Source organism: Sesamum indicum, linkage group LG10 (assembly GCF_026168435.1).
Source record: "Sesamum indicum cultivar Baizhima isolate 11 linkage group LG10, ASM2616843v1, whole genome shotgun sequence".
Lineage (NCBI taxonomy): Eukaryota > Viridiplantae > Streptophyta > Magnoliopsida > Lamiales > Pedaliaceae > Sesamum > Sesamum indicum.
Genome location: NC_142666.1, coordinates 3,110,292 through 3,129,430, shown reverse-complemented (window position 1 = coordinate 3,129,430; position 19,139 = coordinate 3,110,292). Strand labels below are relative to the sequence as shown.

At 35.3% G+C, this 19,139-nt stretch overlaps 3 protein-coding genes across 3 annotated transcripts; 2 read left to right on the top strand and 1 right to left on the bottom strand.

Moving 5' to 3' along the window:
* The first annotated feature begins 3,735 nt into the window (after positions 1-3,735).
* Positions 3,736-7,612, top strand: LOC105172484 (endoglucanase 25). The gene is made up of 6 exons (XM_011093931.3): positions 3,736-4,259; positions 4,902-5,212; positions 5,563-6,018; positions 6,392-6,527; positions 6,610-6,782; positions 6,879-7,612. The coding sequence occupies exons 1-6, from the start codon at positions 3,884-3,886 to the stop codon at positions 7,278-7,280; spliced, it is 1,854 nt and encodes a 617-aa protein (XP_011092233.1). The 5' UTR covers positions 3,736-3,883; the 3' UTR covers positions 7,281-7,612.
* Positions 7,613-8,264: 652 nt separating this feature from the next.
* On the top strand, positions 8,265-12,849 carry LOC105172485 (glutathione S-transferase 2). The gene is made up of 11 exons (XM_011093932.3): positions 8,265-8,423; positions 8,515-8,611; positions 8,720-8,776; positions 8,897-8,982; positions 9,083-9,154; positions 10,093-10,146; positions 10,253-10,328; positions 11,430-11,491; positions 11,839-11,898; positions 12,231-12,345; positions 12,604-12,849. Exons 1-10 carry the CDS (start codon positions 8,421-8,423, stop codon positions 12,342-12,344), a joined length of 681 nt encoding a protein of 226 aa, XP_011092234.1. The 5' UTR covers positions 8,265-8,420; the 3' UTR covers position 12,345; positions 12,604-12,849.
* Positions 12,850-14,433: 1,584 nt separating this feature from the next.
* On the bottom strand, positions 14,434-18,567 carry LOC105172486 (uncharacterized). Its single transcript, XM_011093933.3, has 5 exons — positions 18,186-18,567; positions 17,342-17,505; positions 15,114-15,897; positions 14,925-15,016; positions 14,434-14,825 (listed from the first exon to the last, which is right to left on the bottom strand). Exons 1-5 carry the CDS (start codon positions 18,480-18,482, stop codon positions 14,651-14,653), a joined length of 1,512 nt encoding a protein of 503 aa, XP_011092235.1. The 5' UTR covers positions 18,483-18,567; the 3' UTR covers positions 14,434-14,650.
* Between the last annotated feature and the right edge of the window lie 572 nt (positions 18,568-19,139).

Sequence of the window (19,139 nt, the reverse complement as noted above, 5' to 3'; positions counted from 1 at the left end):
TAATTTTATTTCTTGATTCTATTATAACAAAAGTATCGTGCTTTTTTTTTTCACACGTATATATTATTTTTATTTGTTTAGTTTCGTATACTTATCGAATGTACCCAACTGCTAATAGGGGAGAAAAAAAATTTCATATTTTCAAATTTCTTCATTAAGTACATATATATTTTCAAAAGTTATTTAATAATAATTAACTCCCTCGAGTTGCAATTTTATCATAACACTCACTTCCATTATCATTCCAAATTAAATTAAATGAACATATGGCCGTATAAAATACCCCAATACTACTGTATTTATGGTGAGACACATTTATATTTGTTATCTCATTTACTAGTCCAAATTTTTATTTATCATATCGAAATTGGGCTTACTTAAACATTTGAGGATTTTTGTCGGGAACCATCCCGATTAGCCTAACGTGTTTTTCACTTCTCAGGGACCATCATACATCTGGGATTATCAAATAGGATCGTGGAGCTTGATCTATAGGGAGCTCGAGTACTCGACCCTTATCGTACATTATCTAACTTATGATTTATTTGCATAAATCACTTATGTCTTTTGCGAAAATCATCCTTGACAATAAAAAAAAGCATATGTAGTTTGTATAATGATGTTGACGTTTCTCTTTTTGTGGATGCGTAATTTTCTAAAAATCAGGAATGATTTATGCAAATAATATTAACGTTTTTTCTTAATATATGTGTAATTATCTAAAAGACATAAATACTTTACACAATCTGAACAAAAAATTTAATTATAATAATCAATTATTTTCTTCCAGACACGCACACACTTGTTCACACACCGTGTCAAATAAATTTTGGACCCAATATATTAATTATGAAATATTGAATTTTCAATCATTGAGGCATCGCATAGGAGACAAGGATGTGTTATTTTGTTTCAAAAGTTTATGTGACAGATTTGTTAATTGTAAATTGTTTGGTAATAATTAAAATCAACCATACTCTTTTTGTACTAAAATTAAACAAAAAGAAACCTATCAAAAATACTTGTAATTGGATAAACTATCCGTGTCGTGTGGTGGATTGGTCACCCTCATCGACCAATTCTTTAATATTGTGTTTAAATTAATGGATTTTAAAAATAAAAAATTATAATCTTTAATAACAATAATTGAAATTATTTGAGTGGTTCAACGTTATAATTTTTTTAAATCTTTTATTATTTTTTTATCGTGTATTATATTTTATAGAATATTAATAAATTTTATTTTTTTAATATAGAATTGTTTGGAATAAATTTGAAAGGGATCGTTTACTTCAACATAGACGGGCTCTGAACACTTTTCACAAAATCAAATTTTTTTTTGTCTAAATATAGAAAAATTATTGTTCGAATCAAGTTTGATCGAACTAAACCAATCACATAGCAAGTGTATTACACTTGCTATATGATTGACACTTTTCTTAAATTGTACACTAATTATACGGCAAGTATATTGCATTTGTCATGTGATTGGTTCAAGTTCGATTGAACCGAATCTGGACTAAAATTTCTCTAGTAGATCGTTTTTTTAGTAATAATGGTAAATAAACTACAACAATTCAATCTGGAAAGTAATACTTCAATTCAACTAATGCTTATTGATTACTATTGATAACAGTAAATTACATCAACACCCCATGAGTTTTGACATAATTACAAATACATCCCTTTTAGATAAAAAAAAAAAAATTACATCTACCTTCATTGAGGTTTGTCTTGTCTTACATTTAACTCAATTAGTAGGGTTATGATGAATTTATACCATGTTATTTTCAAAATGCTCGCAAAAAAAAAAAAAAAAAAAAAATTGACTATGATTTGACCAACTTTTCAAATGCCTTTTCTGGGACCAAATTGTAATGTTTTAAAATATTAAGGGAGTTAAATGTCATGATCTCACATACTTTGTACTTAAATATGGTATTTTATTTATTTTTTGCTAAATTAGTTGATTTTATGAGTGTTTGCAAAAACTTCTACTTTTAAAGAAGTGATATTTGTTCAAAAAGTCAGAAGTTGTAGCACAACCAAAAGTGAGTAGTGTTTGAATTAGATATTGTTTGGAGAAAAATCACTTTGAAAATAAACTTAATTGATGAAAGATTGTTTTGTCCCTATGTGTTAAAAATATACTATCTTTTTGCTTATTATTTCATTTGTTGTTTGTCACTATTAATTATTTTGCCACAAAAAATCATAATTTTTTTCGATTATAAATATTTCATATTTATATTTTTAAAAATATTATAAAAATATACTTAATTTAATAATGCTCCCACTAATTAATATAATCATTGATTTATGCACAATGATAAAATTTGCATGATTGCAAAAAATAATTAATTTATTAACTAATCAAATAATAATATGTTTACGAAATAATACAACTAGATGATACAACACATGAAATATAAAAAAAAAAGAAACTTAAAATATTAAATATGTGAAAGTGTAAATTTAATTATTGTTAAAATTTAAGTTATTTGAAAACTCCAATATCAACTTTAAATATACAGTTTTAGAAATAAATTAGAAACAGTAAAGTTGAGTTAAGATTATTATAATAAGGATAAAATAGTAAAATATAAAGTTGGATTTATTTACATAAAAGCCAAAGCAGCTAGAAGCACCGCTCAAGGCGCTTATAGCTTTTGGCATAAAAATATTTTTTTTAGCCATTTCAAAAGCAGAAGCTGATATTCCTAATACTTTAAAAGTGCTTTTTTGGAGCCAGAAGCTGAAAAACGCTTTTCTAAAGTACGGACAAACACTCCCTTTGTACATTGAATATTGCGGGGATTATTTTATATATTAGGGTGAGTTATATCTACATTTCATGAGATTTAGTTTAATTACAAATACATTCTTATTAAATAAAAAATTACATTGACACTCATTGAGGTTTCTAAAACCTTACAATGCTTGCAAAAAAAAAAAGTGTGAAAATACAAAGACATCTTTCATTTATTTCGCAAAAAAAAAAAAAAAAAGAATTTGAAAAACTAGAAACTCCTTAAACAAAACTTCATTAGGGAGGTAAATATAATTTTCTATCTAACAATGATGTATTTATAATTATAGTACACTTTAGGGGGTGTGAATGTAATTCATCCTAATATATAAGATAATCGCCGTATATTTAATGGACAAATAACATAGCTAGTTTAGTAAAAAAAATAAAATATTATATTTAAGTACAAAATACGTGAGATTATAATATTTAATCCCCTTAATGATTTAAAACGCTACAATTTGATTCAAAGATCATTTTCGTCTTAAGATTTGGTCAAATCATAGTCAAATTTTTTTATCATGCGTATTTTGGAAATAACATATGATAAATTCAAGAGAACCCTAACGATGGAGTTAAATGTAAGACGGAACAAATCTCAATGAGGGTAAATGTAATTATTGATCTAACAGGAATGTATTTGTAATTATGTCAAACCTCATGAAGTATTGATGTAATTTACCTTATTGATAAATAAATTATAATAACTAATATAAAATAATACAAATATTCACATAAAATTAGACATAACCACACGTCCCGTGTGATTTAAGTCATAATTTTGAGCTTATTCGTGAAATTTCAACTTTTACATATAACCATTAGCTAAAACATTATTAATAAAACGCAGATTATTGTCGTCGCCAATAAATAAAACACACACCGACTATATATATATATATATGTATGTATGTATACATACATGCACTAAATACAGCAACATCACAGCCCACCAAATCCATTATTGCCAGTGTAGCTCCCCAGTCTCTATAAGTCCACCACACTTCCACACCCATTTCATCAAACTTCAATCTTTCGGTGCATGAGCTTACAGAACAAGAATCTTGGATCAAGATGAGTATGTATGGTAGAGATCCGTGGGGAGGGTCGCTGGAGATCGCGGCTGACTCCGCCACCGACGACGACAGGAGTAGGAACCTGCAGGACTACGACAGGGCGGCGCTGTCTCGGCCGCTGGACGAGACGCAGCAGAGCTGGCTGCTCGGCCCCGGGGAGCAGAAGAAGAAGAAGTATGTGGATCTGGGCTGCATTATTGTCAGCAGGAAGATCTTTGTCTGGACTGTGGGGACTATTCTGGCTGCCGGGTTCTTGGCGGGGTTTGTTACATTGATCGTTAAGACGGTGCCACGCCACCACCACCGCCCGCCGCCACCGGATAATTATACTCTGGCGCTGAACAAGGCCCTCATGTTCTTCAATGCGCAGCGCTGTATGTAATTCTTACTAATAAACACTCTTGAATTTACTATCTTGATTTTACGTTGGCATCTCATGAATACTATTGTTTGGAACAAATTGGATCTGATGAATTAGGGTATATGGTGGTGGAGTGGATTATGATGAGAAATTTGAAATGGTTCAATTAATGTAGATGTGGTATAGATCATAACTGGGATTTGTCTTTTGGTAATTTTCTCATCCATTAGATTACTAAATTCTAATATCGAAAACTACAGATTTTGCAAAAATAGAAGGAAAGACAGCTTAAAGAAAATGCTTGATGAGCATGGATGTGTCGGTGTTGACGAGCTTGCTACGATGTTGGATACCATATTATTTTTTTATGCTGAATTAGTCAATTGGGACAAAGAGTTGAATTTCTGAAAATTATTATATTTTTGTTAATATATGTTGCCTCAAGATAGGTGATGTGCAGAAGAATGTTTATGGGCACCGTATTTAGTCTCAGATCTGAAGGAAGCCTCTTTCTGCATAGCAAGAAATGAAATTTGGAGAGTTTACATGGATGATGTGATATTTCGTGAAGTAGCCTGCAGTTCTTTAGTTCATTGCTTGTCTAAGTTCTTTAAATGAATGCTGCACTTTGTCTAATCTCAATGTCCACTTACAGCTGGAAAACTACCAAAACACAATAACGTCTCATGGAGGGGAAACTCATGTTTAAATGACGGGAAGTCTGATTCTTCAACTCTGTTTAAAGATCTGACTGGTGGCTATTACGATGCCGGAGATGCAATCAAGTTCAACTTCCCACAATCTTTTGCCATGACTATGTTGAGTTGGAGCGTTATAGAATATAGTGCAAAGTATGAAGCAGCTGGAGAGCTTAACCATGTCAAAGATATTATCAAGTGGGGTACTGATTACTTCCTCAAGACGTTCAATTCCACTGCTGATACGATAGATCGAATTGTGGCCCAGGTAAATACTAAGACTTGTTGGTAACATTCAAAGAAATTCCAGTTCTAAACCGTGTATTCAGATTAATTGGTATTTACCAGATTATATCTTACTCTGCATCTCTGTTATAATTTTCTTCTAGCTTGTTAATGTATTGTCTCTCAGTTTATTTGTAGAAACAGAGACATTAATCATTTCACTTGGCATCTGACAGCTTGCTTCCACTTGACAGCTCCTGTTATCAAGTGTCCATGCTTGCTAATTTACTTTCTTAAGATTATCTTTCACAGCTTAAGTTTACATATTTTGGTTGGTTCTGTGGCTACGTGCAATACATGAGTATTAATGGATCCATAATTTCCTCCTGGCAGGTCGGCAAAGGGGATACCACAGGAGGGTCTGACCCCAATGACCACTACTGTTGGATGCGGCCGGAGGACATTGATTATGATAGACCTGTTACTGAATGTCATAGTTGTTCAGATCTTGCTGCTGAGATGGCTGCTGCTTTGGCTTCTGCATCAATTGTTTTCAAGGACAACAAGGTCTATTCACAAAAGCTTGTACATGGTGCCAAGACTCTCTTTAAATTTTCTAGGGATCAGCGTGGCAGATACAGTTCGGGTAATGAGGCTGCAATTTTCTATAATTCCACGAGTTATTGGGATGAGTTTGTGTGGGGTGCAACTTGGCTTTATTATGCTACGGGGAATTCTAGCTACCTTCAGCTGGCTACAACTCCTGGTCTTGCCAAACATGCCGGTGCTTTTTGGGGAGGCCCTTACTATGGTGTACTAAGCTGGGACAATAAGCTTGCTGGAGCTCAAGTAAGTTGAATAAAGATGTGTGGTTTTGTTTTTCTATGGTGTGTGACTTGGGTTTTTATGTATGATCAATTTTAAGCCTGTCTAAATACACAGCTTTTTTATATGGATTCGCTTTCATGAAACCTTTTTCTCCGTTCCATTATGTGGATTGTCTTCTCAAAATGAATATGGCCAAATCTCGCATTTGCTGCTTTCGTGTCTTGAAACAGATGTGGTGAATTGTACATTTGCGTTTCTGATAAATTAAACTAATAGCCCAATATAATGTAATCTAGCTTGGAAACTTTTGCTAAAAGATGTGCAATAGTCTAGTTTCAAATTGGTGCCAAGAGCTTTTCCTGATTGTTGGTCAAATGATTTGTTCTCTATGTAGGTGCTCCTGAGTCGTCTAAGATTATTCCTCAGTCCTGGCTATCCTTACGAAGAAATATTGACTACATTTCACAACCAGACCAGCATATTCATGTGCTCGTTCCTACCATACTATACATCATTTAACCGAACAAGAGGTAATAAATTTTGCTATTGTGCAATGTTTGGAGAACAAATATTTCAGTCTCCTTTAACAAAAATTTCCGGCAACTTGCACAGGAGGCATGATCCAGTTGAATCACGGAGCACCTCAGCCTCTTCAGTATGTAGTCAATGCAGCTTTCCTGGCTACGCTGTTTAGTGATTACATGAAAGCTGCCGACACACCTGGGTGGTACTGTGGGCCCCATTTCTACTCGGCCGATGTCCTCCGTGAATTTGCACAGACTCAGGTAACAGACATGCCATATTCTCTGAATTGTGCATTTACAGGTATAGGCAATTACTTATTTTCAAGTATGTAACTTGTATGTCGGTTCACCTCCCAGATGAATTACATCCTCGGTAAAAATCCTAGAAAGATGAGTTATGTCGTCGGTTTTGGTAATCACTACCCAAAACGTGTCCACCATCGAGGTGCATCGGTTCCTAAGAACAAGGTCAAGTATAACTGCAAGGGAGGATGGAAGTGGAGGGACACATCAAAGCCAAATCCCAACACTATTGTTGGAGCCATGGTTGCTGGCCCCGACAGGCACGATGGTTTCCACGATGTGCGTACAAACTACAACTACACAGAACCCACTCTTGCCGGCAACGCTGGGCTTGTTGCGGCTCTTGTTGCTCTATCTGGCGACACAAGCATGACGATTGACAAGAACACAATCTTCTCAGCCGTACCGCCCATGTTCCCTACGCCACCACCTCCACCAGCTCCTTGGAAGCCATGAGTCTACTTCCGGCATTTTCTTTCGGCCGTCTAACCATGGAGAGATTATATATAATGTATTGGTCAATCTTGAAAAGATCCTGAGAAACGACGAATGCCAGGAGTGGTTGCAGTTAGAGCTCCGGCCGGCACCGGTCAACTGGCTTGGAAGCAAGTGACTGGGGACAACCCCATATTTTTTCCCCAAAAATTATGGTATATTGTTTATGCATGTATGTAATGTACCAAGCCAACATTATATTCTTTGGACAATACAGTTTGTAAATGAGCTGCCAACTTGTTTCAAAATAAGCTTTCCTCATAAAGAAGAATGTAACTTTACATTGTATGTCATATTTTGGTTGTCATCATTCATTTAGTTTAATTTCAGATAAATTAAATAATAAATTTGCTGAAAATTTACTTTAACTAATATTAAAAAATTATGTACACACTTAGAAATATGAAACTTTTGAAATAAACTGTAAAGTAGTCCATTATGAAAAAAATATATAAGTGAAATACTCCCATGTCCTGGACCCACAACACTTGTCGATTTTATTTAATTTTATTTTTTTAAATTTTTAGTTAACTATAAAATAGAAATATAAATAAATAAAAATCTACGTGTGTAGTGCACCCATGATATGAGGGTGTTTTGCCCATATTTTGTTTTATAAAGAGGTTGTTTGCTCTTTATTTTTTCTCACTTTATTTTTTAATTTATATTACAATTTTGACATGGGGTAACAACATTATATTCATTGTCTTTTGCCCACCATTTTCTCTCTATCTCTCTGTTTTTTTTCTTTATCCCACATCGGTCATGTATAGGCGCCTAATTTTACTGACCACACTACTATAATAATTTTTTAAACTATTTTTTAGACCATAATAGTAATATTGCAATAATCCTAAATTATGGTACAAAATTAAATTTGCAATTTTCTCAATTTTGCACATCGCGTGCTTGTAGAAATTTGTCAGCACTCGGCAACAAACGTACGAGGTGACGTCTTTCTTTCTTGGATAAGACACCGGATTTCTGTTGCTTTTCACTTTCAAAGTCGCATCAGTATCTTCTCCCATTCCGCTAATAATCAACTCTCATTTAAAATCACACACAGGAGAAATCAGTGGGCAGTTTGAAGTCAGTCTGATCATGGTGATTCTCTGACACTCTGCTCTTTCTGTATATATCAAATTTTCTTGGAAAATTTCGACATAATCTTGAGATACTGATGATTGAATTTTAGGCAAGTGGCGGTGGTGAGGCGTCAAAGAAGCTGAAACTCTATTCCTACTGGCGGAGTTCTTGCTCTTGCCGCGTTCGAATTGCTCTCAATCTGAAAGGTCCATTTGTGTTTGATTCATGAGTATTTTGGTTGTTTTCTTGAGAACCCATTATGAGTTTTCCTAATTTACCAAGAATTGGTTCTTGGAATGTTGGGAAATTGACAGGGTTGGACTATGAGTACATAGCCATCAACTTGCTTAAAGGAGAAAACAAAACTCCTGGTTTGAGTCTTTTCTTTATTATCTTTATTTTGCTTTTGGTTTCATCTTTAAGTGGATCATTTGCTCATGACATCATTATGATTATGCAAACACTTTGTGGCATATTTGTTGGGAACTCAGAGTTTTTGAAGCTTAATCCGCTTGGATACGTACCTGTGCTTGTGGATGGTGATATCACTGTTGCAGACTCTTTTGCTATCTTATTGGCAAGTTTTCTTATTTATAACAGTACTCTTTATATGCAACTCTTTTGCTTTGGATGTTAGGATTGTGTAATAGAGTGATGATGGATTGTTAATGGTGCAGTATTTAGAAGAGAAGTATCCTCAACACCCATTGTTGCCTCAGAATATTCAGAAAAAAGCCTTGCATTATCAGGTCAATGAAACTCTCTTGTGATTTCTCCTATAATTCTCCCTATAAGAATTATGATATAGGATGCTTTCAGAACATGTGCATGAATATGAATTTTCGATGTGAATTACAAGAGAAGCACTTTCAAATTGTCTGCCAAGTTTGTTGGGGAGAATGGCAAAACAACAACTTTTTTTGGTTGAAAAGATATATTTTTTCCTTTGTTTGAGGGTGGGGGTAGGTGGGTTTTGGATGAATTGTTATCTGTAACTATCCAAATAACAAGGAAACTGTACTGACATGGGGGCTACTAGCAACAAGATGCTGTCTGGAGCTCTGGGCGAGGAAATTGATGGTCCAAGAGTAGTTGAGTTTGGTAGAGACCTAAGCAAGTATTTGATGAATTGTTTCTCAGCCCTTCTCTGTTCATCTGGAGAGGTTCTTGGTAGAATACCTTCTCTTACTGCAGGGACAAGGATAAAGAAGACCGTCTACGTAAGTTTCCAAGAATGGACCAAATAGAGTCAAGCACGTGCAGCTGCCCACGTGGCTTGGATATAAGTGAAAATATCATAAACTTATAGTATTTTGGAGATCTAGATTCTACACTTGTTCAGGAAATATGCTTGTATTGCTTAGTGGTGATGTTCTTTCCCAATGCATATACTTATACTTTGCAGGAGTAGTTGAATGCTCCAATCTCTTCAATCATCAACAGAACAAACAGACATGAGAAATAAATACTCAGCATTCACAGGACATATGACTTCATTCTTTCTTCTTTAGTTGTTCTTGATCTCTATTCCTTCAGTAATCTAAGGAGTTTAAATCAAAATTTTTACTAATTAATAATCAGATTCCCTGTTGGATTAACACACTTCTTTATTTAAGGCACCTTTCCAGTATGCGTTTACTGGGTTTCTAAATTCTAATTGGATTTCTCTTTCTCTTGGTCACTGTAGGCAGCAAATATTGTGTATGCAAGCATACAGCCTTATCAGAATATACCTATCATAGTGAGTGTATAATCACCCTTTGATTCCTACTCATATTCCCAACTTAAAAAATTCTGGTTATAGATGTAAATGACTTAGGCAACTTTTCTATTTCCTTAAATTTCAGGGATATATCAAGGAAAAACTTGGTCCTGATGAGATGCTTGCTTGGTGTCAACATCATATACGAAAAGGATTTACTGGTATGCTTCGACTCTATGCCTTCTAGCATAAGGATATGGTAGTAATTAACGTTCTTGATACAGGCACAAAGACATCTTATAGTTCAATGTTATGACATATCGTCTAATTCTTAATTCTTGATGCAATTCAACAGGCGGGAATTAAAAGAAAACAGCAAGCATAGAATGATGTGGAACTAATGAATTATGTTTGCCTAGTATCAATGAACGATAGTCGAGAAATAGCCATGTGAAGTAATCACGAGTAGTATGTTCTTTGTCACTTATTTCTTATGGCAATATTTTTCATTGAGGTAACTTAGAAATTCAGTCAACTTCGTTGATCTCTGTCCTGGAGATGAAAAATCTCGGTTTTAAAGTCCATTTTCCTATTATACTCAATGTCCTAGAAATGTTGAAATTTTCTGCTTATGCTGTCATTTTTTCTTATTCACATAATATGGGAGAAATAAGAACCATAGTGAAGAATGGGAAAGTATTCAGACACAAAATTATGCTTAATCAATCTTACATCTGTTGGCAAATATAACTGGAAATAGGATAATATAAAAAGTCCTTGTTGCTTCTCCCAGTGTAGCCATCATATTTGTTTGCCAACTGAGGAGCATATGTGTTGTTGTAAGTCATACTTGTATGTGGAAGTTGACCAAAAGACATTCTTTCTGGTTTATCATATAATCATTTGGTGATTACTTCCACTGAAATTTGGAACTTGTAGACTTTTGCTTGTTTGTTTCGGAAATTTGCTGAGTCTGAATTCATCTAATTACCTAAAGAACTATTTTGCCATTAGCAGTATGAATTTGTTACAATTTAACGTATCCTGGTAGATTGCTTTGACTTTGATAAAAGAAGTCCTTCAAGTAAAAATTTGATTTCAGTTTCTAGGTATTTGAATTTGTTATGTTATAAATTAGAATATTTCCAGTGTATTGACAACAAGTGCTTGAGTCATGAAACATTGGTTAATATGATTGAAATAAGTAATAGAAGCTCGGATGCAGTACCTGAAAATCCGTAAGAAAATCACTTGTATTGTTGCAATGTCATGTCTGTTTACTGGAGCTTGTTCCGCTCAATTGATTCGAAATGAAAGTGCAGCTCTGGAGAAGCTATTGGAAAACCATGCTGGCAAGTATGCTACCGGAGATGAACCTTTCCTGGTTTGTTACTTTTCTACTTCGTACTTAGGTAGTCAAAGTTTATGTATCATCCCCTGCACCCATTGAAAACTAAAGTACATAATAGATTGTTGGTGGTGGTATTTGTCGAATATTTTCAATCATAAGTGTATATATGCGGTAAAAAACATCGGTATGATATGATATCATAAAAGGTAATACACATCATATAGGATACGCATTCCCGTAAATTATTGCAAAATCCAGTTTATCGGTCTCTTCTGTTGGATGTTTGATGTGAAATTCAGTTTGGCAGTATCTTGTGTTGCAATTATTCATGCTATAGCGTAGAAGTTCGGAATGTTTGATTGTTGTGTATCACTTTGCAGGCTGATCTATTTTTGGCACCTCAGATTGATGGCGCAGTCAGAAGATTCAATCTTGACATGGTAGGCTTCCGTTAAAGCCCTTCAACATATAGTGAAGTCTATCGCCTCTTCTTGAATCTGTTGTCATATGATTGGGAACCTAGGAAAAATCTCATTTTGGTCATTTCATAAGCTTAATTTCCACCCACCTTTTTCAAGTTATAAATCAAACGATTTCTAGTTTTTGCATCTGCGTACGTTGACATATATTGACTCAAACGTGAAATCCGTGAATGCGTCGTTTTCCCTTCAAGCAAAGAAAGCAAGAAATTCCTGTGCATACGTCATGCATTTTTATGTTCGTAAGCCTGAATCTTTCTTCCAATAACTTTTGCTTCTCGATAAATGGGCAGAATGAATTTCCCCTCCTGTCCAAGATTAACGAATCATACAACGAGCATCCTGCTTTTCAAGATGCTATGCCTGGAAAGCAGCCTGATACACCACCTGAGGCAAGGGTTGACTGAGGTGACGTTTCTTATTTCTACTACTGTCTACTTCATTCTTTATAGTGCCTACTCATTGTGCAACTCTCTCTTGTAACTTCGTGGGCATATCTTCGTCGCGTCTGATATTATTAATTGACTATGCGATATAACCGACCCCATTCTTTCGCACGAGCTCGTTATCCCATTTTTAATCTGCTTGATATTCATCCACATTGCTAGTGTATTATTTATCCGAACAATCTGAATGCTTCATAATGTTACTTTTATGGTTATGCAGCAATCAAATCGACAAGAGTTACAAGCTGGTGTACATTTTAATGTAAAGGATGAACCCGGGAAGCAGTGATCTGTATGTGCTCGTGCGAATTAATGGATGAAACTTGTTCAAGTCCAATCTACTTCTTGTATGTTGTATTTCATGAAGCTTTTTATGGTGTTTTTCAGGAGTAAGCGTTTCCGTAAGAGGTTTTTATGTAATCACGACTTCTTCTTAGCTATCCCATCCGACTTTTTTTAGTTGCAATTTTTATTTTACATTTTAGCGTTTTAGTCCTTTATCGTTTTAGAATAACAAATGGGTCGTATAACTCTTTAATATTTTACGATTGTTGTCTTTCAATTGCATGAGTTTGCAAATGTTGCCAAAGAAAGACATGTGCTTTTTTCAATTTGGGGCTTTTGTTTCTATTGGTCAGTTTAATGGATCAAAATTGCGAAAAAATATAAGTTACAGGACTTATTTGATACTTTAATAAGATAAAAAACTAAAACGCCAAAATGCAAAAGATACATAACAAAAATTTATTTCCATGCAGCAGAAATTGCCCGATGGGAATAAAAACTTCAAATTAAAAAAAAAGCTTGTACGGGACTCATTTCTTTTTTCTCAACATTTGCAAATTCCAGCTAGGGGTGTGCGTCGAGTTGGTTTTGTGGGTTCCGGTGGGGTACCTGAAATTTTTGCTGCTCAATTCGAACCCAAATTTTTTTTAATATAACTATAACAAAAGAGGCACAAAAAATGTGCTATTTTAAATAAAAATTGTTCAGCTTCTTAGCACAAAAAGAAAGGCTATTTTGAAAGCCTTTGTTTTGTTTCAATAAGAAGAAGTAGAAAAAAGAAGATTGAGAAAAGGAGAAATAAAATAAAATAAAATATTATTTTTACATATCGAATACCCAATCAGGTGTTTTGAGTAGAGGAGTACTATCTGACATTCAACTTGACTTTTAAAAATTAGGGATAGAATTACCTTATACTCCAAATTTTAAAAAGAATAAAAAAAATCCGCAAAACCCGATTGAGTTAGGATCGAAAATACCCGATTCAATCGTGGTGAAATGGTGGGCATGATGATCAATCGCGGGTTATAAAGAAACAATGCAGCAACTGAATTAGTACCAGGTATGATATTAGTTAGTGTCTTTTGATTGGAACACTGCTTTTGGAAACTATCCCAATGGTCAGTATGTATGTTATTTGGGTCGACCTTTTTGTACATGATAAGTAGGACTTACACACAAGTACCTGGTGTTTTAACCATGTCAAATACTGAACGAGCAGGTGTGGATATTTAGGAACTATTTACTAGTAACTTGGCGCTCGTATGATGTTCGTCTGTGTATAAGACCTTTTGCGTGTCGCTTTAATGATGTATTCAAAGTTTGCTTAACTGAGCCGACATGCCTCTTAACACCTTTCTGTCAAGTATATATACCTTGGCTTTCTGTTTGATGCTTGGCCTTGTCTGACTTTGATCAGCCATAATTGGACAAAATCTGGGTTTTACACCAACTCAGCACTCGTCTATGCTGGAATCATATGGTCCAGTCTCGGCTGAAAGTCATTGATCTAATAATTATTTTAGTGGCATTCTAATACACTAAACTACATATATTGGACATGTATACTGAATCGTGAAATTGGGGAGCATGCTGGATGGGCAATGAACAGATCGCTGATCACTCTGTTTTTATCGCCAAATGGCTGCAGAAGCTAATCAGTTAAAAGTTCATGTGATAACAGCTAACATACATCCTGCTTTACTCGGCTTAATTTTGAATCAGAAATTACATCTGGAGGAGCATGCATAATAAACAACTGATGTGATGACCGGAATACCTGCACACTCATGAAGATCATTTTGGGAACTTACAATGCGCCATCAATAGTTCTATAGAAAGTAAAAGGCGTGGTGCAGGAATCTGATTTGAAAGATCATATGAAGATAAATATGTGTAATGGCTGGAACTGCAAACACGCAGAAGCAGAAGCAGAAGCAGCAATTACACCTGATAGACACACAACTAGCCAAGAGCAACACTCATGCCTCTATTCCTTTAGTACAACCATCATTCATGTCTTTTGGCGACAATTTCATCCTCTTACTTCTATTTGTTTTCGGTCTCATATTTGCAGCAGTGATGAGTTTATAACTAGAATGGTGCATTTCGCTTAGGTTTCCAAACCATTCCTCGTAGAAGTGCCATATTTCTGACCTGTTAAAATCAAAATTCCAGAAAGAAAACTTAAATCCCAAGTGGAACTGCAGTTATATGAATCTAAACAGCAAAGAACCTTTAACTATAATTGCATACCAGTAAGCCAGGAACTGAAACGGTGCATATTTCCCATAAATCTTTTCAACATCCCCCTGAACTGTTTGAATCGTGGAGCTTTTTGCATGAACCTGCACCATCATAGATAGAAATTTTAGGGATTATTTTTGGAAGATAGCAATAAATGAATTAGACGGATGGTGCGAAAATGAAAGAAGAAAAAATGACCTGTTTCAGATGCCTGATAGTTTCTGAATCTGTTGGAACGACGTGGTAAAAGCCCATGCACATCAGCACATTAGCACATGTGAAAGGTCCAAATCCATCAATTGCTCTCAACTTCTCGGCTAGCTTATCATACTTGGATAAGTTTAGTGTATCACACGCATATTCAAGCTCCGTCAATGGGATTCTGCCTTCTATAACTTGTTGAGCAAGATTTATTACACGAGCTGCTCTATAGCCAAGACTGCAGCGCCGCGCCAAAAATTTCACATCAAGCCCAGCTAATTCTCTTGGGCTTGGAAAATTCCCAATCGCAGTACCGGCATAACCTTCTGTCTCTACTAAAGTCTGAAGAACAGGAACAAAACTTGAATCAGGTTTACCTTCAGGCCCTTCTAGAGGCAGAAGATCACTGGTAGAAGTCTGCCAAGAATCACTTTTCTGAAGGAAGTCCTTAACATCTGGTGATGTGAAGGTTGGAGTTAGTTTCCCCGTTTCCTGGGAGCACTCTGATATTTCAGCACTACTGGTTTTTCTTTCAGCCGCTTCCACTGCTAATATGTCTGCATATCCGCTTTCTAAATTTATTGAACATTTACGAACTCCAAGCCTTCTCTTTGATTCCTTTACTGCAGGTGTTTTTGGAACAAAATGTTTCATTTCAGTGGTTTGACAGCTCGAAATAGTTCCATTTTCGGCCATCGCATTTGCTGCACTGGATAAAGGATGTTGCAATTCCAACTGAAGCTCGCAAAGTGCTTGAGCCATGCTCAAAGTCCTCGACCACCTGCATGTATGAAGATCATAACAAATTGTTCAGGTAAATGGTTCTCTTATAACAACTTAATTTTCAAAGGCCATACTTGACCAGAACCAATTCCTAGAGAGATCATGCACAGTTTGAAGAACAAGCAGAAGGAAAAGCTTGCAACTTTGGATATACTAACTAGAATCAATACACCAAAGAGATTAATGAAGCTGAAACTAGGAGAACTACAAATACAATAATCAGGAGTATGAAGAGTACAGACAAAATATTAGATGCTCGACTCTGCAATAAATGAAGATTCAATAAGAGAGATTCTGCAATACAAAGTGAAGCTGTTAAGTCGGTAGCCTGAGGCCAGGTATGTAATTAACCTTCCTGATTTTAGGAAGCAATATTAAACGAGACTTCAACTTTCAAACTGAGGTTTTCTACTTGTCTTTCTTATTATATTTTATCCTAAAAAATCTTCAAACTACTGCATATTCAACTGGATCTAAGTATTCAAGTGCCTCTATCCATTAATTATCTTATACAACCTTCCTTCAGCTTCATGAATTAAGATTATATTACAAGCATAAAAGTGTCAAGAAAGATCATCTTGGTGATGAGACATATCCATCCTGACAAGATAGGTATTGACAAGAATTGATTAGTGATCCACTGTATGAAAGCAAACAATCCTACAAGATTCGCCAGCCCAACCATGGCAATAACCATCATATCAACAGATATGGCTTTCCATCTAAACATATTATAGTCACTCATGTCAATGTTGAACAACCCCCAGAAGCAGTATTGTTTCTTGTAACCTCTGAATACCTTGGCTCACGTAGTTCCATCCTGCTCCTATTATGACAGTTCCACTACAATCATTTCCACTTGTAACCCTCACATGTAAGTGTTGTTGATATCTAATCTTCCAAGTACAAATCTAAAAAATAAATACTGGCACTGAAAGTCAGTAAGACAATAGTTTTACTCAGTTTCTCTTGGTAAGAGATCAAAGGGTCATGAACCAATCAGATACTAGCTGATCATACAAAATACCGTGCCCTTAATCTGAAGAATAAGCAGCTAATCCTTAAAATTCAAAAAAATGGGAAAGATTATAACTTAATCCTCAAAAGGCCAAATTAAGACATTAGAAACACTTGCTCCAAAATATCTGGTGTTTCTGCAGACTACAACTACAATGATAATTTTTTTTTATATTTGATCACTAATAGCGGTTATGATTCTCCAAATATTTTCTGCCCAATTTTCTTATTTCAAATCCAGGTGTTGCTGCATAAGGCTGAACGCATGTCGCTAGATTATGAGTAGGATGCATTCCTTAAGTGTATTATTGGCAGAAAGCAAGTCTTGAATCTCAGATGTTTGCCAAAACTTTTAGTGTTGTCAGCAAATCAAAGAACAATAACACGAAGTAGATGCATACTTAAACGATGGGAAGGTTACTCACTGGCAATTGCATAAAAGAATACACTTGACCATGTCCTCAAACAATGTAGGGGACCGAAACACTCTTCCAAACCCCCTCCCTTTTGCTTCCTTATGCAATTCATGGAACTCATTCATCCTCCTATTTTCTGCCTCTGATAATCTCAGCATTCTTCTCACTTGACTCTACAAATTTAACTAAACTATTAGACCAAACCACACTGCACACACACACAAAAAAGAAAGAAAAGGAGGAATGGTCTGAATGAAATTAACCAATATAACAAAACCAAGCAAATACACATACAAAAAAGATACATATGAACATACATACAATATGCGCGAGCACATAAACACATACGGGCATCAAGCATTCACCCAGTTATACATTGAAGAAAGGGAAAATAAGCTACCTGCCAAAGAAATTCTAGTGAATTGAAGTCCAAAAGATTTTGATTCAAACAAACTACAAAATAGAGATCCTAATACTACTGAAAGAAATATGAAATCTAAATAAAGTATCATATGAAACTAATAGATAGTTCACCATATAAAAACCAAAAAAGAAAAAAAAAAAACAAAAAATGAACTCTACGAAAACCACATAAAACAATGTCTAGCTGCGACCGTTATACAATCACAGAGGTACAATGTACACCACCAAATGCTGTTTAGCTCAATAAACTTCATTGCAAGCATCTGCCAGCACCATTAAAGAGTCAGAATCAACCGTTAGCAGCATAATTAAACTAAAACCTAGCATCAAAACGGCTTGTAAATAACAACACATGTCGCACTTCCCTTAACTAATCAAATAATAAAAATTATATAAAACAAATTCAAAGTAAACTAGGAACAGAGCCTACCAGCAGCGATTGCTGCTGCTGAGGCGATAGAGCGTGCGTGCCGAAAACACGGAGGTGGAGTGCATCAGCCGAGTGAGTGGGGTGAGAAATGTGAACCATAAGCGAGGTTTCGTCACCGTCGGGATTAAGGCGAAGTGGCCGCCTGAGGGTTTTCGAGTGTGGGTCCCAGCGGTTGGGCGCCATCATGAATAAGCCGTGGCTGCACACCGCTTTTTCTAGACTGAAATTTGACGCGGCGTCGCCCAGAGGAAGCTCCACCAACACGCCGGCGGCGGCGGCCTTCTCTTCCCAGCTCATTTTACGGCACTGACGCTAAAACTCGGAAGACGGGCAACCGGACAATGTTTTGATCAGTTCTTGGGACTTTTTCCTAAAATTTGATTAAAGTATTATTATGATTTTTTTTTTGGATTAATTGGACAGATCCTCTCTAAAATATGAAATTATAATTTTTTATTTTTTTTTAAATTATAATTAAACGACTTCCAAAGATTCTCCAAGACGATACTTACTATGAAATGCTCAGATATCGGAACAGAAAAACTTTAATAAGAAAGGTTTTCAATACGCTACCTACGCCTATTCATATAATAAATAGTCACAGTAGCAAGAAATGTCTTAACAACTGGTATCATGCTATCAAACGCCTATTTGATGTCCTGGAACGATAATACAATTTGACGATATAAGATAAGTTATATCAAGATGGATTGAAAACAATTTCTTGAATTAGAAATCAGAGTCCATCAGGGTATTACATTAAGACGACATGAGAGGATTTCAACCCTTTTTCACTTGACGCCGAGAGGGCAGACCCAATTCAAGAAACCCGACGAAAGCTGAACTCAGAGATAGGTTATTTATATTTGTCCGAATTGACGAAGTGAAGGAGCGATTACTCTTCACATTTACACTTGACTCATTTTCATTAGGGTTTAGACGAAAATACTGAAA